Genomic DNA, 22,733 nt, shown 5'->3' with positions numbered 1-22,733 from the left:
TCTCTAGTTGTAAATTCATACCAGTTTTTTAAACATTGTTTGAAGCTAAATGTTGCTGAGAAATAATCATTGTGTGCAGAGTTCCTGTCTTTAGTCCACTGATGCTGAAGGTGAACGGACGGACATGACACGTAAGCCAAGCTTCTGTTGTTGATCTCCAAACACAGACATTAAATGTGATAAGATGCTGGTTGGATAATGACACAGTGTGACTGTTTTCCTCCACATACCAAGTCAATGTATTTACTATCAATATTATGGGTCAGAACAAAATACATGGCTGTGTAGCTGCATGTGTGTGTGTACATGTATTAAATACCTTGTGTGGACTAATAGTCGAGCAAACCTATCTTTGTGAGGACATTTCACCTTGTGAGGACACAACTTTAATGGGCTTTTTGAGGATTAAGACCTGGTTTCAGGGACAGAATTATGTCTGAGTGTCCACACAAAGAAGGCAAAACCAGCTTGTGTGTGTGTCCTAGTTAGCACCTTTTCTGTCATGAACACTGACCTTGTCAGGACAAGTAGTCCTCATGGAGACCAAAACCTGGTCCTAATGAGGCAGAACCTCATTTCTGATGAACTGGTTGTGGTTGAGGGCTCAACCAAATCAAAGGAAGTGTTTGCAGTGTCCTACAAAGAATGTGCAAACCTGTGTCCGTGTGTGTTAGTCCCACCCATTATCAGGCCTCCACACACACACACACATCTTTAGAAAGGTGGTGTTTATAAAGTCTCACTTTTTTGCTTCTAAGTCACTTGTTAAAACTGTCAGCTTATACCAGCAGAAGGTAAGTGGTTTGTGTGTGTGTGTGTGTGTGTGTGGTGGGCGGTGTTTTATTAAATGTTGTGCAATGATACAAGAAAAACTTATCACAATACTAGTAAAAGAAATATATATCGTTGGTCAGTGTTGCAGTGCAATGGTTTTCATATCTTGCACAAGTGTATATTGCATTAAAATGGCATGAGACACATTTAAAACAGTTCATATAAGCAATGGTTGTGTTTTCGTGCAAATCATAATAAAGTCATGGAGGCTCTCAGTGATTCACATCACATCTGACACACACACAAACACACACATGTCAGTAGTAATGTTTAAGCCTGCAAGGTCAAATAGACCAGACCATTCTGCAGATTCAGTTTGATTTCTTAAAACATTTAATTAAAATATTTAATTTGCATCATTAACATCAAATAAACAGAACAACATTATGTGCTTTGTATTTAATGTGCATTTCTTCATTGTTCTTCCAAAAAACAAGTACATGTGTCACATACTGTATGCATAGTTCAGTGGTAGAGGGAGTCGTTGTAGGTTCAATTCCCGGCTCCGCTAGTCTACATGCTGATGTGTCTTTGGGTAAACACGCTCTGATGGCTGAGTTGCACATAGATATGAAAGTGTGAGTTGCAAAATTGTAGCGTAAAGCAGCTTTGAGTGATCATCAAGACTAGAAAAGTGTTGTACAAATACAAAGCATTTACACAAATGTAGAGAGTGTAGACAATGTCTCTAGTTGGACTAATCTCACTCTTCCACCCTTTCTGTCAGCTGTGTTTTGGAAATAAATGTCTGTTGTGACATAACATTTCAGTGGGAGATCAATTTGACACTGTGGTGATTTCTTACCTAAGCTCACGGTTATCCAGCCGTGACAACTGGAATCAATGTTTCCCATATAATCAGTGTCTCTATCTTATTCAATCATTGCTAAACAAGCACCCAGAGGTTGTTATTTAATTAAATTATTTAATTAAATTTAATTAATAAAATTCACCCAGAAATTTGAAATCAAAGTTTGGTTTCTTACACAGAATCAGCAAAAAATTGATATATATATATATATATATATATATATATATATATATATATATATGTGTGTGTGTGTGTGTGTTCATATGTTATATACAGTATGTATATATGGATACAAGCTCCAGAGCTCTTCAGGAAGCCTGAGGTGAATGGGCCTATGGAGGAAGCATTGGGCTCAAAGTTAGTGTAACAAGATGATCCAGAGGTCAGGAAAGTTACTCACAGGTTCACACAAAACCAAACATTGAAAAGAAGCAGGTAAAAACGGCAAAGGTGGGGCAGTGTTTAGCTCAATTGGTAGAGCTGCAGGCGGCACCGGTTCGAGCCATTTCCTGCATGTAATTCTCCCTCTCTGACTCCCCATTTCCTGTCTCTCTCCACTATACTATCAATTAAAGGCATTAAAAGCCTTAAAAAAAAATTAAAAACGGCAAAGGACAGAAGATCTAAAACCATTTGTATCCAGCGCTGTGCTGAGTGGATAAAGGCCAGTAGTCCTTGTTTGGATCAAAACCGCTTATATAAACCAAAAATACAATACAACCCTTATCATTCATCCATTCATTCATTCAAAGCTCTACTGTTGAAACAATCACACTCCCTTACATCTCTTCTTTCATTGGAATCCACCAACTACAGAACACATGCCACTCACTTCATAACAGCAAATATTCCTACTCTGGTTTCAGTGACTATGTCCTTTTTAAATGGAGCCGTTAATCGCTAATCCTGTACCTGGATTTGACAAGACAACAGTCAATAAGGTCACTGCGAATAAGATAAGTAGAGAGGAAGAAGAACAGATTTGTCCGACGTCGGTCTGTACTGCTGCTGCTGCTGCTGCTGCTGCTGCTGTGAGGCTACAAACACCACTGACAGAGAAAAAGACCAAAACCATCCATCCAACTTTATTTATAAAGCACATTTAAAAACAACAAAGTCGATCAAAGTGCTGTACAGTTAGACATAAAACAACATAAGAAAACATTGAGAGTAGTCCTCATGGAGACCAAAATCTTGTCCTAATGAGGCAGAACCTCATTTCTGGCATGTGTGTGTGTGTCCGGGTATTACTAATATTGTGTTGACCTAAACCTGTTTTCACAGTCACATTATGGGGACTTGTCTTCCTTGTGGGGACAAAAAGCAAGTCCCCATAAAGTAATTGACTACATTTTAAGGTGAAGATGATGTTTTAAAGTTAGGTTGAGGTTAGGGTCAGGATTAGGATTAGGATTAGGCCAGTAGTAATTGTGGTTAAGGTTAGAGTAAGTCTCCAGGAAATTAATGTAAGTCAATGCAATGTTCCCTCAAGTCATCATCAATGTCGAGGCTGAGAGGACAGAGTAGTGGACCAAAACAAGGCATCATATTAAATTATGGCTCAATATCAATCATGGGTGATATGAAACAAAGGTCTGCTCAGTCACAACAGGCTGACATCCAGTCAGTGTGAGGTATCAAGGTCTCAATCTCTGAGCTGTAAATTTGCAAAATATCTGCCACAGTACAATCCAATATATGAGATTGGAATTGGGACATCAGTGAGACTGCCTGAATAAAAAAAGGTTGAATTACCTTCAAATAATTCAAATCTCTACAGCAAAACACACACATTTTGTTAAAATGTCAACATTACTACATTCAATAATGTAACATTATTTCATTTAGTAATTTAATCATCTGTTTTCCAACTGCATGGAACAGCAATACCACACACACACACACACTCACCCTCACTCACGATATCCCTGTTCTCCTCACACGGCATCTATTGACAGTCCAAACATGCCCAGGACATGTTCACGCTGCAGCAGTGGCCCAGAGCCTGGAGCTGCCACCATGTTTATTTACAGACACAATGTGTCACCTGTACATCAGTGAAGCACATAAGCATGTCGCCGAGATGTTTCTGTGGAGGGAAACAACACAGAAGCTACTGTCACTGATCATCAACATGAACATGTTTGGTTTTAAATGTGATCATGATACAATCCTTCAACCTACAAGTTTATTTATTCAGTTGTATTGATTCCAAAATCTTCAGCAGAACTTTCAGCTCATTCAGGGTTACAACATTTTAAAGTTAAACATCAGACTCTAAGTATGAGCTGCCAAAAACCTAAAAACAGTCTTTGCCAATCCCAAGATTTTTCAAAGAACAAAGATGATGGTGTTTCCATTTGAAAAGAGAAGATGAGTAAGAAGGAAGTTTATCTAGTTTGACTGAGGTGGAAACACATAGTGACAGAAAGAAAACACAAGATAACATACCATCAGTATTATTAGATGAGGTAGTAAATGTAGAAATTACCATAAGATAGTCTTTATTATAATAATAACAACCACAGTAATGATACATGCTGTGGTTGCTAGCATTTTTCTAGTCTTGATCTATCCTATCACCCCCTCACATGCTGCTGGGGGGGCCGACACATATAAACCAAATCAAACTGAAAATAACACCAAGACACTGTTTTCACTCCTCAATAAAATCCTCCAACCCTCAGACCTCCTATTGGCACCAAATCCTCATTATCTAAAGGTGACAGTTGTTCCCTCAGCAGTGAGAGATCCTGTGTTTGTGTTTGGTCAATGCAGCCTTAGGAGGTCAAATGCAGCCTTAGGAGGTCACAAGCCAGTGTCTTTTTGAGCCGGTCCCAAGCCCGGATAAATGCAGAGGGTTGCGTCAGAAAGGGCATCCAGCGTAAAACTTGTGCCAAAACCAAATATGCGAATCAAACCTATGAGTTCCATACCGGATCGGTCGAGGCCCGGGTTAACAACGACCGCCATTGGTGCCGATAACCTACAGGGTAACAGTGGAAATTGGGCTACTGTGGGTCGAAGTCGAAAGAGGAGAGGAGGAAGGCAGGTTCAGAAACAGAGAGAAAAGAGGAAAGGCAAGAGTCTGGGTCTGAGAGTAGGGACTTTGAATTTTGGGACGATGACGGGAAAAGCTAGAGAGTTGATTGACATGATGCAAAGAAGGAATCAAGAGAATCAAGAATCAAGAAGTTTTATAGGTCATTATGAGGACATAATGAAATTTTTGCAGAGACTCCTGGCTTGAGGTATACAAGAAGGTGGATATACTGTGTGTCCAGGAGACCAGGTGGAAAGGTAGCAAGGCGAGAAGCTTAGGTGCAGGTTTTAAGTTGTACTACTATGGTATTGATAGGAAGAGAAATGGAGGAGGGGTTATCCTAAAGGAGGAGTTTGTTAGGAATGTCCTGGAAGTGAAAAGAGTGTCAGATAGACTGATGAGTCTGAAGCTTGATGTTAAATGTTATTAGTGGCTATGCCCCACAGGTGGGATGTGAATTAGAGGAGAAGGAAACTTTCTGCAGTGAGTTAGATGAAGTGATGCAGAATATCCCCAGAGGTGAGAGAGTGGTAACTGGTGCAGACTTCAATGGACATGTTGGTGCAGGAAATAGAGGTGATGAAGAAGTGATGGGCAGGTTTGGTATCCAGGACAGGAACACAGAGGGACAGATGGTGGTAGACATTGCAAAAAGGATGGAAATGGCTGTAGTGAATACTTTTTTCCAGAAGAGGCATGAGCATAGGGTAACTTATAAGAGTGGAGGTAGGAGCACACAGGTAGACTACATCTTGTATAGACGATGTAATCTGAAGGAGATCAGCGACTGCAAAGTAGTGGTGGGTGAGAGTGTAGCAAGTCAGCATAGGATGGTGGTTTGTAGGATGAATCTGGTGACAAGGAAGACAAAGAGGACAAAGACAAAACAAAGGACAAAGTGGTGGAAGCTGAAAAGAGAGGACTGTTCTGCGGTTTTCAGGGAGGAGTTGAGAAAGAATCTGGGTGGTCAGGGAGAGCTCCCAGATGACTGGACAACTACAGATAATGTAATCAGGGAGACAGGTAGGAGAGTACTTGGTGTGTCGTCTGGAAGGAAAGTAGATAAGGAGACTTGGTGGTGGAATGGGGAAGTGCAGGAGTATATAAAGAGAAAGAGGTTAGCAAAGAAAAAGTGGGACACTGAGGAGACTGAAGAGAGCAGACAGGAGTACAGGGAGATGCAGCACAAGGTAAAGGTAGAGGTGGCAAAGGCCAAACAAAGGGCGTCTGATGACTTGTATGCTAGGTTGGAAAGTAAGGAGGGAGAGAATGATTTATACAGGTTGGCAAAACAGAGAGATAGAGATGGGAAAGACGTCCAGCAGGTTCGGGTGATTAAGGACAGAGAGGGACATGTGTTGACAGGTGCCACAGAAGTAATGGGAAGATGGAAAGAGTACTTTGAAGAGATAATGAATGATGAAAATGAAAGAGAGCAAAGGGTAGAAGAGGTGACTACTATGAACCATGAAGTAGCAGAGATTAGTAAAGATGAAGTGAAGAGGATGAAGAATGGAAAGGCAGTTGGTCCTGATGATATACCTGTGGAGGTATGGAAGTGTCTAGGAGAGGAGGCAGTAGAGTTTCTGCTTAGACTATTCAACAGGATCTTAGAGAGTGAGGGGATGCCTGAGGAATGGAGAAGAAGTGTGATGGTGCCCATTTTTAAGAATAAGGGAGATGTTCAGAATTGCAGTAACTATAGAGGAATAAAGTTCATGAGCCATACAATGAACTTTATTCAGTATGGTTTCATGCCTAGAAAGAGTACTACAGATGCAGTATTTGCTTTAAGAATGCCGGTAGACAAATACAGAGAAGGTCAGAGGGAGCTGCATTGTGCCTTTGTAGATCTGGAAAAAGAGAGAGGAACTATGGTACTGTATGAGGAAGTCTGGAGTGGCAGAGAAGTATGTTAGACTGGTGCAGGACATGTATGCCAACTGTGAGACAGCGGTGAGGTGTGCTGTAGGTGTGACAGAGAAGTTCAAGGTGGAGGTGGGACTACATCAGGGTTCGGCTCTGAGTCCCTTCTTGTTTGCGGTGGTGATGGACAGACTGACAGATTAGGTTAGACAGGAATCTCCATGGACTATGATGTTTGCAGATGACATTGTGATCTGTGGTGAGAGCAGAGACCAGGTGGAGGAAAAGCTCGAGAGGTGGAGATATGCTCTAGAAAGGAGAGGAATGAAGGTTAGTGGCAGCAAGACAGAATATATGTGTGTGAATGAGAGGAACCCAAGTGGAACCATGAGGCTACAGGGAGTGGAGATAAAGAAGGTGGAGGATTTGAAGTATTTAGGGTCAACAGTCCAGAGCAGTGGAGATTGTGGAAAAGAGGTGAAGAAACGTGTTCAAGCTGTTTGGAATGGGTGGAGAAAAGTGTCAGGGGTAATGTGTGATAAAAGAGTATCAGCCAGAATGAAAGGAAAGATATACAAGACAGTGGTGAGACCAGCGATGCTGTATGGTCTAGAGACAGTGGCACTGAGGAAAAGACAGGAAGCAGAGCTGGAGGTAGCAGAGATGAAGATGTTGAGGTTCTCTTTGGGAGTGACGAAGATGGATAGGATCAGGAATGAGTCAATCAGAGGAACAGCACATGTTAGATGTTTTGGAGATAAGGTCAGAGAGGCCAGAATGAGATGGTTTGGTCATGTACAGAGGAGGGATAGTGAGTATATTGGTAGAAGGATGCTGGGGTTGGAACTGCCAGGCAGGAGGTCTAGAGAAGACCAAAGAGAAGGTTTATGGATGTAGTGAAAGAGGACATGAAGTTAGTTGGTGTGAGAGAGGGGGATACAGAGAACAGGGTTAGATGGAGGAGGTTGATTCGCTGTGGCGACCCCTGAAGGGAGCAGCCCAAAGGAAAAGAAGAAGAAGAAGAAGAAGAAGAAGAACAGTTGTTCCCTCAGCAGTGACAGCTCCTGTGTTTCCCCCTCCCCTCAGGTTAAGAGTCTGTGTGTCACTATCATTCTAATCCTACATCACTAACATAACCAGGTCTGCATATTTCCATCTTCACAATATTAATGGACTCCAACCTTCCCTCACCCCCCGTACACTGACTACTGTAACCCTCTCCTCTCTGGTCTCCCTCACAAATCCCTCCATAAACTTCAACTGGTCCAGAATTCAGCTGCTACATCAAATCTAAATAATTTCCCCTTAGGGAATTTATTTCTCTGCATTTGACTCATCCTAGAATAAGGAGCAGTGGGCTGCCACACTGAGTAGCGCCCGGCGACCCTCCCGTTACAAGCCAAGTTCGCTTTCCACTTGGCCACGGGCTGTCCCAATCATCACCAGAACCCCGTCATTCCACCACATCAGCCCCATCCTACAACAACTCTGACATCTGCATCACTCTGACTCTCTGACTCTAAACCCACCTGTTTAAAATAGCCCACTCTCTGTTTCACTCAATAAGAAAACCACTCATTTTGTAGTAATAATAATAACGATAATAATATTATAACAATAATAATATTATTATAATAATAATAATAACAACAATAATAATAATAATAACATAAATTACAACATACTGAATGCCCTGCATAAAGCCAAGTGGTAATCACTTAAGAACCCTGGATATAAAGATAGTCACAGGTGACAATGATATGTGTTCTATCAAAGGCCTGAGCATAGAAATGAAAAGGCAGAGGATGGAATATTCTGTCCAGAGGTCATTTGAATATGCAGTAAACACAGTTAAGAACCACATGGCTCTATGTAAACATAAACCCACTAAAGCAACAGTCTCTGTGTCTCTGTGCCTTCAGAGGCACGTGAAGCTCAGGCAGCAAATGAAGGACCAGAAGCAGGAGACGGGCCGATGGGGGGGCTATGAGGAGAGCTTTGACCTTCAGGCAGGGACATGGGTCTCCCCGCACATCTCATACCTCACCTTTAAGAGCCTCATCCAGCTCCGACGCAGCATGAACACAGGTGAGTGAGGTCATCATCAGGAACACATACATACTGGTTTAGATCAGACACATAATCATTGATCCATGTTATGTTTTAAATGGACACTCATGTGTGTAATGTTTTATATTGAGATCATTTTTAAATAACAGCTTCAGAATCATGTTCACAGTCAATCATGTCACAGAGTCGGTCTGCACCTGAACCTCTGTCCTCGCTGTGTAAATGTGCACAGAACCCTGTGAGAAGTGCTGACATATAACTGGATGAAAACATGGCTGACAGCAGATTTGACCCTGTTTTTCTCGCTTAGAAACCCTTGTTTGACTGGAACTCAGAGTCCATAGGGAAAATCAACATCTTTACAATAAATCAAGTTCCATCAGGTTGTTTTTCTTTGCATTTACCAAGAACCAGTCATTTGTGCACACACAGCAATTAATGATAGTGAATTTTACCACAGCAGGAGTAAACACACACACGCCGGGCACAGTGGGCAGCATGTTTTTCTGTGCTCAGGGAGCAATGGGGATTGGGTGCCTTGCTCAGGGGCACCTTAGGGGCATGCCAGGATTTGATACAGCAAGCCTTAGGTTACAAGTCCAATTCCTTTCCTCTTGGCCATGGACTGCCCGTTGACATAGGACCAGCTTTAACACATGCATTTACACCTGGTATTAACATGCTACATGATAGACCCCACCTGTCGACCTATGTCAGCTCAGATTGGCACAGACAGTAGAAAATGGCTGGATGTTTCCAGAACTTCTTCAGCTGTGTTACATGCTGTGTGTCACCAAACCAACAACAGCAACATTAGCTGCACGTATGACTCCACTTTGTGTTTCAAAGCAGGAAATAAGTCTTTGACGAGCAGAAAACCGACCACAGCAGTTTTGTTGCGGCTTACCTGTCCTCGGGTGGAGCGGAGACACAGTGGAGATGCATCGGATACTTTTACATTTCTGTTCAGTGTGGACACAGTGTGTCTCCGACCACCTCCTGAAGGCATTCACATGTGTTTTCAGTGATCAGTCTCCTCTGCTTTCGTCACTTTCTGCTCGTCAAAGACGACTTCTTCCCACGCTTCAAAAAGTAAAAGTTGTGTTAGGTTGGTAACGATGTGTTTTTTCATTCTCTAGCTCAGATGGTTCTCTGTGCAGATGGTGCACACACTGCAGTCAGTAACTCTCCTCAAAGCACACTCACACTGCTGTCCCCTTCATCATCTTCCCTGATCTCTTTTCAACATCTTCCTCTGTCAAGGTGTGACGATTTTCGACTGTGAGGAGCAGACCCTGGCCGCCATCTCTGAGAAGATGGTCAGTGAGATGGTTAACAAGAAGGAGATCAGGCCTGGAGACCAAGACGGTGTCCTGAAGGCTCTGCTTCCAAACGCCAGGTATCCACCAAGACATCAGCCAGTGTGACTGACTGATAAAGACAGACACATGTGGAGCTCCTAAACAAATACAATGATAAAGATAAGTTAAATATGAAAAGAAAGCATATTCAAATGTATAAATAAGGAAGTTACAGCGCTAAACATAATGAATGAATGGAAAAAGTCCCATTTCTAAACACCTTCATACACAGGTGCACATGTCTGTCAGGTAAGAACATGAATGTTTGAAGGATTTATACACATATAACATATCTAACATATCAAGATCAACTCTGTGATCATGATCTGTGACCACGCGGTGTTGTTTTCAGTCTCGTCTTTGTGTCAGACTGTCATTTTAGTTTGGATTCATACTCTTTTTGTTTAGTCAAGTTTCCGTCGACTAAAAGGCTGAGTATTCTGGTCAGAATAACCCATGACCATTTGCGTCCAGTTTTAGTCAATGAAAATTGTATTTCACTCTCTTTTTAGTAATGTGATGCTATTTAAACCAATCAATATAGTTTGAATAAGGTATTCAAAATCATGTTGTGTGTTGTATGTGTTGGTGTCTTCAGGACAGGGGTCAACGATTAATGTATGCGTGGCCAGGATATAATCTCTAAATCTAAAAGTAGCCTCCTGACTAAAATGGACTATGTAATGATGAAAGTGTATTTACTGCAACTGCAAACTGTTATTTCAAAAAGAAAAGAAACAACAACAACAAAAACAGATGACGGAAATATGACCACACTAGTGTAAGGACAAGAAAGGATAACAGAATAAGCCACACCCCCTTCCTATGTGTTTTTCACGTTATTTCATTTTAAATGTAAAGAGGTTATAATGTGTTATAGTGTAATGTATTGTATATGTATTGTTGTGTGTAGCAGTGAAGCTCACAAACTAGTATCTGTGCTCCAGTTTCTGTGGTGAGAAGCAGCACATACAGAGACGTGTGCTTTCTCCTTTTGGCCACAAGGTGGAGTATCTGCTAAAGTGAGGCAAGCACATGTGTATGAGAACAGTTTCCTCAGGCAGAGAAATGTATATTATCATTTATAATTGCCAGCCTAGGACTGAACATCCATTATCGACCTCTCTATCCTCCACCGGAGGCTTTACAACGTCATTTCAGCCCATACTCATGCCCAAGAGACATTTCAGCAGAGTTTTTATTCTGTAAACTGCATTTTGTCTCGTTTTCATGCGTCAACAATATTGCATTATATATTTTATGATAGTTATCGTCACATAACCACCATTTACGTTTTGTCTGTGTTACTCAGGTACATTTCAAACACAGAATTCCTTAAATAACATATTTAAAGCTATTGATGTAAGGGTTGGTCGCACTAAAACACACAGAACACATTTTAAAGGGAATAAAATGCAAAACTCTGATTGGCTTAATTGATGTTACACTCAAAACACACCTGCAAACAATCCAGAAATGAAACATAAGACCTTTGCGCCTGATTCTGTGCTAAGATCACCAAGTTAGACACACCCTAATGCACATCCAATCAAGTGTGTTGTTTTCTCCCTCCAGCCAATCAGGTGACCCAGAGAGCCAAGCTCTGACTGCTGCCGTGAACCTGCAGAGGTTCTCAGTGAAGGAAAAGGTACGTGTGTGTGTGTGTGTGTGTGTGTTACTGCTGACAACATGGATGACAGGAATGACATGGTGACTGTGACGAGGTGAAGGATTCAGAGTTATTTACGGTGCACTTTTTCTTTTTGGGGCCTAACGGTTGGTGTAGTGGTTAGCACTCTTGCCTTTTGAGCAAGAAGACCGGGGTTCGAGCCCCTGTTGGAACAAGGGTCTTTCTCCATGAATCCATATGTTCTCCGCGTGTGTGTGTGTGTGTGTGGGGGGGGGTTTTCTCCGGCTTACACTGAACACTTAAGCTGTTAATGCTCAGATGTTCTTGGGGGAAAAAAACTCTTCCAAGTGTAACATTTATTATCGGGGCATTTATTATTGGCAGAAATGAGATTTATCTATAAGTATAAGTTTGTCTCTATCTATTTACCTTCTGAAAGCTTTTATGTAAACTTAAGGAAGGGCCTTGCTTTAAGGAGGATGCCATCTTGTGCTGCCATGTTTCTGTCCTCGGTTTGTTACAGTTTGCAGTCTTTCAAAAGAAAAACATATTAAAGATGTACAGTAGTGAATGTTTGCTTACTGTGTTTCTCCAGAAGGATGAATCTGATCGTCACGAGGTCTCCTTGGTGCTCGTTGGTGAGCTAATGTTTGTGTTTTTATCACTTGTTATCAGGGGTCTTTGTATATACTGGAGTTGTTGTTCTTATGTTTCTTCTCTTGGAACCAGGAGCCCTGGACTTCCTGGAGAGGCCTACACTTGTGTTTGTGCGTCTGAAGGAAGCAGTGGTGCTGGACTCAGGCCTGGAGTCCCCAGCACCTGTACGCTTCATCTTCGTTCTGGTCGGACCAAACAAGACTGACTTGGATTACCATGAGACCGGCTGTGCTATGGTGGCTCTACTGGCTGACAAAGTGAGTCTGCTGAGATCTTTGCTCCGCAGATTGTGTAAAGATGAGTCTCATGCTGCTTCCACGTGTGCACTGGAACGGTCAAAGTCTCTGTTTCCTCCATGTTTTCACTTTAATCAGAACTCTGTGTCTCTGCTTGGTTTTCAGCTGACATGTGTATGTCTGTATCACCCTCTGTGACCATGTTCTTCTACTGCCTTCTTGGCAAGGTCACTCTTGAAAAGAGATTTTACCTGGTTAAATAAAGGCTACATATCCGCTGTTTCAGGTGTTCAATCAGAGAGCATTACAGGCGAGGAACACCAGAGAGCTGACAGACACTATGGCCGACTTCATGGACTGCAGCGTCGTCATCCCACCCACTGAGATCCAGAATGAAGCCATGTTCAGCTCCATCATCAGCTTCCAGAAGAAACTACTGCAGGGCAGGATCCAGTCCGCCGGTGCCACTCCACCCCAGGACTCCAAACCTCGAAGAGGTAGATCCTCCCAGCACACATTCATAACTGCCATGTGCCGTGTCCACGAGGATACAACGTCAGCACAGCCGATTTTCAGAGGACAGAGGAGGTCCAATTTAAACCAATGACTTTGCAATGGTTGCATTCAAACACAATCAACTCCACATGACTCTCTCTGTGCTCAGAAGTACAGTACTCTCACGTTGCTCAGTGACACTCCCGCATTACACACAGTGCAGAGCGATGCATATCATGTCTAATAGAAGCAAAGTGGAAGCACAACTGCTACATAACTCTAGTAAAGAGAGTCAAGTGGAGTTAATTAGGGCTGCTGCATCACGCGGCTCCAAGTTTCTAGATGCAGTCTGAGTTAAAAGAGATACACAACACTTTACTTAGAGACACATTTGTATATTTATATCCAGAAGAAACTTCACTGTGTAATGCTAATTTAGTAGCTGCTCTGGCGAGGGTCTAAGCGAGCTGAGCTGAGACTGTACTTCAGCCACTTCAGTGGAGTCATGAGCGTAACGTCTAACACAAGAATCAAACCGAACAATGCAGAACTGTAGAACAGTTAAAAAGACCTAAAAATCTCCAACATTTAACAACAAATGTAGGAAATGTCAACATTTAACAGGAGTCTGGTGTATTTAGCAAAAGCACAGCCGAACTAATCTTTTGAATGAACTGATTCTAATGATTCAGTTACTATAAATCACTACTTACTAATGTGTGTGTGTGTGTGTGTGTGTCACATATGAAACAAAGTCACGGCAGGTTCATGCAGCTGTGCTATGATGACTCCTCCCATGTTGAGGAGGTGCTATAGAAATGGAAAGTCATGCTGGAACTGTAGAAGTACTAGAGATGAAGACTTGAGTAAAAGTACAAGTACTCTACTCTAAGTACAAGTACTTCAGTAGAGGTTGAAGTGTTCTTTAAGCTCCACACTTAAGTGGAAGTACTAAAGTATTCATCATGTTTTGTACTAAGTATTTATTTTAAAATGTACTACTCAAGTACTGAAAATAATTTTTTGAAGGCCATTATTTCACAATCTTTAAATTGAAACAATCTACAGCTCTGGCAGTGATGTTGCTAGGTTTTTAATGTCTGTCATTTTGGCTGACCACACATAATTAATCTGTATCTTTCACATGCTTACTAATCACTTCTATGTCAGATATTCAACATACAAATGAAACAATGAAGAAAACAAGAACTCTACAAGAAGAAAAGGCAATTCTTATTTAACATTTGTTTTACACCCATACAGTTGTTTGTATTACTCTGATTCACTTTAAATGTAGTTATTAATATATAAACATAAGCTAACTGAAAATCACAAAGGACATGTTATGTCCCTCCAATAGGACTTTAACATGACAGAAATAACTGAAACATGTCTCCTAAACAGACTTCTGAGAGGCTCATATTCTCTTCTGTTGCTGCTCTCGCTCTCTCTCTCTCTCTCTCTCTCTCTCTCTCTCTCTCTCTCTCTCTCTCTCTCTCTCTCTCTCTCTGTCAGCATGTTTATTAACTGCAGGCACACACACACACACATACACACGGCGTTCACCCTCGGGTGGAAAAATATCGAGACTATCAAAATTACTAAGAGGAATAAAATTGATTTTGTCACTTGCAACTTGGCAAGTGACAAAGCCAGGTACTATTATAAGTACCTGGTACCAGGTACTTAAAATAGTACCTAGTACCAGGTACTATGCTAGTGGAAACACTACTTAAGCCGTGGCGAGGCGAGGCGAGTAGAGCTGGTGGAAATGCGCCATTAGCAGGGCTGACCTTATGAGGCGGTGCTTTAAGCACAAGAGGTTTAGCACCAGGGGGTCACTGACCACTTTACCAGGGGAGTCTCCACATCTTGGACAGCCCTGAAAGGCATACCACTGTGCTGAAGCCTCATGTAGTTTCTACAGTGTCAACATTGCCACCAAGCATCCGCTGGCTGTGGCCCTCCTGCCAAGTTCCTCAAAGTCCACACAATGAGGTGTGTACTTAGGATTCCTCGTGACACTGTTAGTATTAGTCACCCACTGCTTAAAGCACCACCACTGGTGGTCAGTAAAGATGAAACAGAATGAATGCTATTGAATGTAACTACGGTTCTATGAATCCTGCTTGGATGACCACCAGAACATCTGGTCTCTCAGAATCATCGTAGTCTTGTTAGAAGATTCTGAAAGAGCAGATCCACAGGTGACACCGAAGGATAAGTCTTCACCACAGTTCACCGTGGTCACATCTGACGTTTGTTGGTATAACACACTCAACACGAGACAGACTATCCAGTGCTCAAAGTTACATGCACAACTTTCAAAGTTGGTAAATTGTCTGTATTTATATGGCCCTTTGCTAGTCTTGAATCTTGATGACCACTCACACATCTTTGGGGTTAAGTGTCTTGCCCAAGGAAACATCAACATTTACAAAATGAAACTGATACAAATAACTTAGCACTGGTACTCAACTTAGCAGCAATGATACACCAATGCTGATTGTTGAAACAATGACTATTATTTACGTACTAGTATGAAATTGTTCCTCCCAGTTTCCTTCAGCCCTGAGCCTCCTCCTGAAGACCACCTGACTAGTACTGGGCGGCCATTTGGCGGAATGATTCAGGACATAAAGAGACGTTACCAGCACTACAAGAGTGACATGACAGATGCCCTCAACTCCCAGGTCCTTGCTGCCGTCATCTTCATCTACTTTGCTGCCCTGTCGCCTGCCATCACCTTTGGAGGGCTACTGGGTGCGTGTTCATATCTGTGTTAGACATGGCCGTGCCATTGTATGCAGCAAACACTCTAATCACTCCATGACGTCATCTTTCATCAGCTGATAAGGTGGAAAATATGATGGGCGTCTCAGAGCTCCTCATCTCCACCAGCATCCAGGGAATCATCTTCTGTTTCGTTGCTGCTCAGCCAATCCTGGTCATTGGTTTCTCTGGTCCTCTCTTAGTGTTTGAAGAAGCCTTCTATGCTGTAAGTTGTAACACTGGAACATTATCCCATCTAGCTAAACTTTTATGTCTGTTATGGTTTATGCTGCTCCATATGATCCAACTGAAGATATTTCTGTTATAGCTCTGTGGTATTCAGTGTACATTTCTGCAAACCACATGTGAGCTCACAGTTTCTGAACCAAAAATCGTGTTTTAAGTGCCTGTGGTGCTATTGGCAGAATTAAGGGCAATAATAACCTGCACAGTCTAGCGTAACCTAGCACATATTTAGGGCTAGGTACAGATGATAGATTGTCTTCATAGCATCAATAGCATTTCCATAAAAACATTCCAGAATGTCCTGATAACGTGATAAGAATCTGCAACAACAATGTTTGGTCTAGAACTGATGTGAACTTTGGTCTGCACCTTGGCAAACGTCCCTCACTGTGAAAAAGCCTCCAAGGGTATTCTACTGGGATGTTATCATTACCCACTCATGTCCATGACACTTCATACTGACCCTAAGTGGACAATCTCACACAGTCCCAAAATATGTGATCATTAGGGATGGATACGGTTCACCTTTTAACAAGGGCCTTTCTGTATGAGTTTGCATGTTTTTGGACTGTGGGTTTGTCCACAGTCCAAAAACATGCTTGTCTATATATGTCGTCCTGTGATGGACTTTGCCAGTCCACCTTTTGCCCTATGTCAGCTGGGACCCTCCTGTGGAAGTGAAAGAAGATGAGTGAGTGAACAGAGTGTACAAATTTAACATTTCTCTTGGTTTGCAAAAACTACAGCAATGTTTCTGGGGTACAGGATGTTGTGTCTGGCTTTATTTACTGTAAGCATGCACAGTTGTGACCATTCTTTATTTCATTCAGTTCTGCAAGTCCCAGGACATTGAGTACATAGTGGGGAGAGTGTGGGTCGGAGTGTGGCTGGTCATCATCGTGGTGATCGTCGTGGCTTGTGACGGCAGTGTCCTGGTTCGCTTCATCTCACGCTTTACCCAGGAAATCTTCTCCATCCTCATCTCCCTCATCTTCATCTATGAAACTTTTGCCAAGCTGGGCAGGGTAAACCGCTTTCATCCACCTCACACTTCTCATCTAGTCATTGGTCATTGGTTTCAGTTGTGTCTCTGTAACAACACACCTCGAGTTCCTTCACGAGTATACTGTACATGTTACTGTCAACTTCTTTATTTGTATCCATATTAGGGGTGGGTCAAATATTGATTTGGATATAAAGTCTATATGATAATCAATACGGCAGTAGGCAGTAAAGTGACTTGTTAGGTCGCAGCTCTGTCATTTGATTCACACATAAAACTCATTTCCAGAACAGCCTTCTTCCACCTGCGGAACATTATGAAAATTAGAAACATTCTGTCTTTACAGGATGCTGAAAAACTAGTTCATGCTTTTGTTACATCTAGATTAGATTACTGTAACTCCTTATTATCAGGATGTTCCAACAAGTCTGTTAGAACCCTTCAGTTCATTCAAAATGCTGCAGCACCAGTTCTGACAGGAACTAGAAAGAGAGACCATATAACTCCAGTGTTAGCTTCTCTACACTGGCTCCACCCACAGTTTAGAATTCAATTTAAAATCCTCCTCCTCACATACAAAGCACTTAATGGTCAGGCCCCTTCATACCTGAAAGACATAGTCTTACCTTATCACCCTAACAGACCACTTAGGTCACAAAATACAGGTTTACTTTTGGTTCCCAGAGTCTGTAAGAGCAGAATGGGAGGCGGAGCCTTCAGTTACCAGGCTCCTCCTCTCCTGTGGAACCAGCTTCCAATGACAGTTCGGGAGGCGGAGCCTCTCTCTGTATTTAAAGTTAGACTTCAAACTTTCCTTTTTGATAAAGCTTATAGTTAGAGCTGGTTCAGGGAAACCTGGACCATCTCTTAGTTCTGCTGCTATAGACCTAGACTGCTGGGGGATTTTCCTGTGGTGCACGCACATTCACTCTCTCACACTCAGGGTATGAATATGACTTTTTATATGTCATTAACCTTGTCTCGTTCTCTCCCTAGTTTGTGTCCTTCCTTCCTTCCCTCTCTCTCTCTCTCTCTGTATTCTCATATTGGAGGTTGCAGGATCCAGATCCAGTTTTTAGGCTATTATTATTATTATTATTATTATTATTATTATTAATAATAATAATAATAATAATAATAATAATAATAATAAAATAATGATAATTTCATACATATCATCACTATTATTGTTATGCTATCATTAAAGTTGATATCAACACTCTCTGCTGCTGCTTATATAAATGACAGTGTAGTTCTATAAACATGTCAACTTGTAACTTGATACAGTTGTTGTGTATCTGCTCCTGGTCTCTCTCTCTCTTCTGTCTCTACCTCATCTCCCTCTTGTCCTTTCTCTTCCCCCTTTCTGTCCCCCACCTCTCTGCTGTCCCCCATTTTCCTTTCACCCCGACCGGTCGAGGCAGATGCTGCACATGTGTGAGTCTGGTTCTGTCAGAGATTTCTTCTTCTGTTAAGAGGGAGTTTTTTCTCTCCACTGATGCCTAGTGTTTGCTCATTGTGTGAACTGTTGTGTTTCTCTGCTCTCCTTGATGTTGTCTATGTACAGTGCCCTGAGATCATGTATGTTAGGATTTGAAAGTTGAATCTGTTCTCTTCTAACTTCTCTCTAGACCTTTCACTCACATCCGCTGATTCTGAATTACGATCAGCTGAATGCAACTGTAGAAAATCCCTGGCAACCAAAAGTGGAAGAGACCGTCATTTATGACAATAACACCGGTAATACAACTATTATCATCAGCACCATCAAGCCTCCCTTCCCCAACACCGCTCTGCTCTCCATGTGCCTCATGTTTGGCTGTTTCTTCATTGCGTTTTTCCTCCGTCAGTTCAAGAACGGGACATTTCTACCTGGAAAGGTAAGTCGGGGTGATTTTTTTTTTGATTGCAACAGATGAGTGATTTATTCCTTGTATGTGGTCAACAGGTGAGACGTTTGCTTGGGGACTTTGGTGTCCCTATTGCCATTTTCCTAATGATTGTCCTGGACTACAACATTAATGATACCTACACTCAGGTTGGACCTTGTTTTATTAGATTCCAGGTAATTGCCTGAACACATACAGCACATAATAATAGTAAGCAGTGTTTTTTCGGCACAGAAACTAATGGTTCCCAAAGGTCTGGCGGTGTCCAACCCAGCCAAGAGAGGCTGGCTTATCAACCCATTTGGAGAGCACCAGAGCTTCCCTGTGTGGCTGATGTTTGCCTCCTGCGTCCCTGCCCTGCTCGTCTTCATTCTCATCTTTCTGGAGTCTCAGATCACAACGTGAGTCTCTACATCCCACTGTGAATACGACCTCAGAGAACAGGGTTTGATTCACATGTTGCTTCTGTCAACAGTCTGATTGTGAGTAAACCTGAGAGGAAGATGGTTAAGGGCTCCGGTTTCCACTTTGACTTGCTGCTTTTAGTCGGCATGGGCGGGTTCAGTGCGATATTTGGTGTTCCGTGGCTCAGTGCCGCCACCGTGCGCACTGTCACCCACGCCAACGCCCTCACTGTCATGAGCAAAGGACCAAAGCCTGTGATAGAGAAAGTGATGGAGCAGAGGGTCAGTGGCATTCTGGTGGCTTTGCTGGTTGGTACGTGCTGTCTAATATTTAATATTATTAAATATTTCTAATATTAATACAAGTGTATCATGTCAGATGATCTCTCTGACGAGTCTCTGTTCTCTGATTGTCTGTATTAAGGGTTGTCTATTCTGATGGAGCCGATCCTCAAGTTGATCCCCATGTCAGCCTTGTTTGGGATTTTCCTCTACATGGGAGTCACATCTCTAAATGGTATCCAGCTGTGGGATCGTATGCTTCTTCTGTTCATCCCCAAGAAATATCACCCTGATGAACCCTACGCCACACAAGTAAGGATCCACGTGTGACATAATCATACAAAAGTCCAGTGGGTAAGAATTAGGGACCCAGCCAGGTCTGCAGGTATTATGGCAGCGTCTGGCAAGGATGTCATTTTGACCAACTTCAGAATCCCCTAGAAAAGGAACTAATAACAAATCCCTGGCACACTGTGACAGGCTTAACAACAAAGAAGAATGTCTAGCAGCTTTTGTACACATTCAACATGGCAGCCATGGAAGAACAGCAGTCTTTTGATTCGGCTGAACAACGTGCACGTTTGTTGACTTGTTCCAAATCAGTGGTTTAACTGGTTGTAGGTCTGTCCATGTCATAAAAAGGCCTTTTGATCTCCCTCCATTGGTCACGCCTCTTGGAAGTGGGAGGTGACAACACCATAAGTACATGGCCCTCTGTAAAGTGTAACATTTTTTAAATAAAGATAGATAGTCAAAAATATTTTGAAGACCACTGGCAGCTGCACCTCAGCCACACGAGATCGTGGGTTGTAATATGATATGAAGTGGTACATAAAATTGATTGGAGGACCGCATGTGGTCACATGCGGAAACCTTTTCTTTATAGTATTAGTATGTGTTAGCTACCTTACAGTATATACAACAATACAGTGTGATAATAACAATAATAATAATAATAATAACAAAATAATAATAGTAATAATAACAATAATAACAATAATAATAATGATAATAATAGTCATTATTATTTCAGTCATAAACTGATGAATCATCATCATCATCAAGGATAATATGAATGTTGTTCAGACTGTACTCTGCAGTGATGTGTGTGTGTATTTTGGACACAGGTGAGCACAGGACGAATGCACTTGTTCACTCTCATCCAGACTGCGTGCCTCATAATTCTCTGGATTGTGAAATCCAGTCCAGCATCCCTGGCACTTCCTTTCATCCTGATCCTCACCATCCCTCTGCGTATGCTCATGACTGGGCGTCTCTTCTCTGAAACGGAAATGAAATGTGTAAGTGAACAGCTGCTGTTCATCCCACTCATTTAGAACATGGACATTTGGACTCTGCACTGCAAATGTTCTACATGTCTAAAATTTAAAAAAACACAACACAAGTTCACTATTACTGTTACATACAAGTATATACATATACAAGTTCTTCAGATCATTTTATATGTGTTTTGAGAAGCTTTTATTTTGAAATCTACAGAGATACAGGAAACAGGAAGTAGATAAAAGAGCACTAGTGAGATGATGGTAGTACCACAGGCTGCACTTTCTAAACCATAGATTCCAGACCACATTTCTACAACCCTAGTTTTAAAGGTTTATTCCACTAAAATCTTACTTTGTCTAAATTCTTTTTAATGAATTTAATAATCTCTGTGTATGAAACAACCATGCGTGCTCATACGTTCCTGTCCCATATTGATCTTTATGCTCTACACAGTCCATGTTAAATTGTTTATAATTGTTGTTATGAAGACAATTTATTATTCTCTTTTTCTAGTTTCACTGTCATTCTGACTTAGCTGCTAAAGGAGCAAGCCTTCTCATTGTTTGACTCTTAAAAGAGACTTTTCATGTGTGTGAACACTTTGGGAATAAAACACATAAAGAGAAGAGTTCACACTTATCATGGTTATGAAAACAACATGTGTTGAATGTGTGTGTGTGTGTGTGTGTGTGTTTTGAAGTCCTTTATCATATCTGTTTCAGTTGGATGCTGGCGATGCTAAGGTGACGTTTGAGGAGGAGCCGGGACAGGACGTATACTGTGAATCTCAAATGCCATTGTAGATGTTTCCCATGAATATGATGATGATAAATGTATAAACATATTAATATATACAGAATATGTTCATTTATTTATTTCCTATGACAGGGACAAAGCACTATCAAACAACATGTCAAATATTTGCTTTGTGTAGATTCTAAAACAATGATTTATTAATAGATGAACAATTCATTTCACAGCTCAAAGTATGGCTGAAGTGATGACCACACTCCATAAATGAATGTAAAGATAAATAAGTGCCAAGTACAAATAAGCCTTTCCCTAAAAAAACAGTTGTTTTTGTTTTCATGTCCTTTATGAGTAAAATGCAAACTCTGACTTATTGGATCATTTACGTGCAGCAGATGTCAAACTGTTCCACTGGAGAGGAATCACAGCTGTACAATACAAGGACAGAAGGTGTTTTTCTTTGTGTGTATACTTATATATATATACAGTATATATATTTATATACAACAACAACAATAATAATAATAATAATAACAATTAAAAAAAAACTACCTCCCTAAAGACTCATGACATAAGTTTGGTTTGCTTGGACAAAGCAGGGGAAATGACTCTGTCTGTGAAGCCAAGGAAAAAGCACCACATCCCATCCTGCAGAGCCAGATACATATAGGTTGGCATCTGCGTACACCTTTAATGAAGTTACCAAAAACAATCATGACAAGACGCAACTATTCACACAGAAAGTGTCTACAGAGGAAATTGTGTTGATCAAATGAAAACTGTGGACATTTCATTGTTGAATTTATTAATAACTTGTGCTCAATGACATTTTTGACAAAGGAAAACTTCTAAAAGCTCCTCCCCTGCACAGCAGCGCCCTCTGGTGGGGCCGTCATCAATTGTTAATCGATGACTAAATTAATCATCAACAATCAATACATTTTTCAGCTTCTTAAATTAAATTTTTTTTTTAACACCTTTTTCAACATTTTAACTAATTTGATTAATCAAGAAAAAACTGGACAGATTAATGGATTCTAAAAATAACCAGTATATTTAACACAAAGCAGTGTTTCTTTGACGACCAACAGCACTGT

General features: G+C 41.4%; 1 protein-coding gene across 1 annotated transcript; it reads left to right on the top strand.

Annotated features, from left to right (window-relative positions):
- Positions 1-705: 705 nt before the first annotated feature.
- Positions 706-22,089, top strand: slc4a1b (solute carrier family 4 member 1b (Diego blood group)). The gene is made up of 17 exons (XM_058621706.1): positions 706-794; positions 8,477-8,642; positions 9,888-10,023; positions 11,561-11,633; positions 12,211-12,253; positions 12,345-12,529; positions 12,795-13,005; positions 15,563-15,766; positions 15,853-16,001; positions 16,852-17,046; positions 18,656-18,904; positions 18,973-19,062; positions 19,148-19,314; positions 19,389-19,630; positions 19,742-19,911; positions 20,727-20,900; positions 21,609-22,089. The coding sequence occupies exons 2-17, from the start codon at positions 8,501-8,503 to the stop codon at positions 21,687-21,689; spliced, it is 2,511 nt and encodes an 836-aa protein (XP_058477689.1). The 5' UTR covers positions 706-794; positions 8,477-8,500; the 3' UTR covers positions 21,690-22,089.
- Positions 22,090-22,733: the final 644 nt, after the last annotated feature.

Source organism: Solea solea, chromosome 21 (assembly GCF_958295425.1).
Source record: "Solea solea chromosome 21, fSolSol10.1, whole genome shotgun sequence".
NCBI lineage: Eukaryota > Metazoa > Chordata > Actinopteri > Pleuronectiformes > Soleidae > Solea > Solea solea.
The sequence above is the reverse complement of the archived record's forward strand: the minus strand, read 5'-3'. Positions and strand labels throughout refer to the sequence as shown.

Coding starts and splice junctions, on each gene's coding strand:
- slc4a1b (XM_058621706.1), top strand. CDS start 8,501: ATGAAGGACCAGAAGCAGGAGACGGGCCGATGGGGGGGCTATGAGGAG. Junction 12,254..12,344: donor GGTCTCCTTGGTGCTCGTTG/GTGAGCTAATGT, acceptor TCTTGGAACCAG/GAGCCCTGGACTTCCTGGAG. Junction 13,006..15,562: donor GGACTCCAAACCTCGAAGAG/GTAGATCCTCCC, acceptor TGTTCCTCCCAG/TTTCCTTCAGCCCTGAGCCT.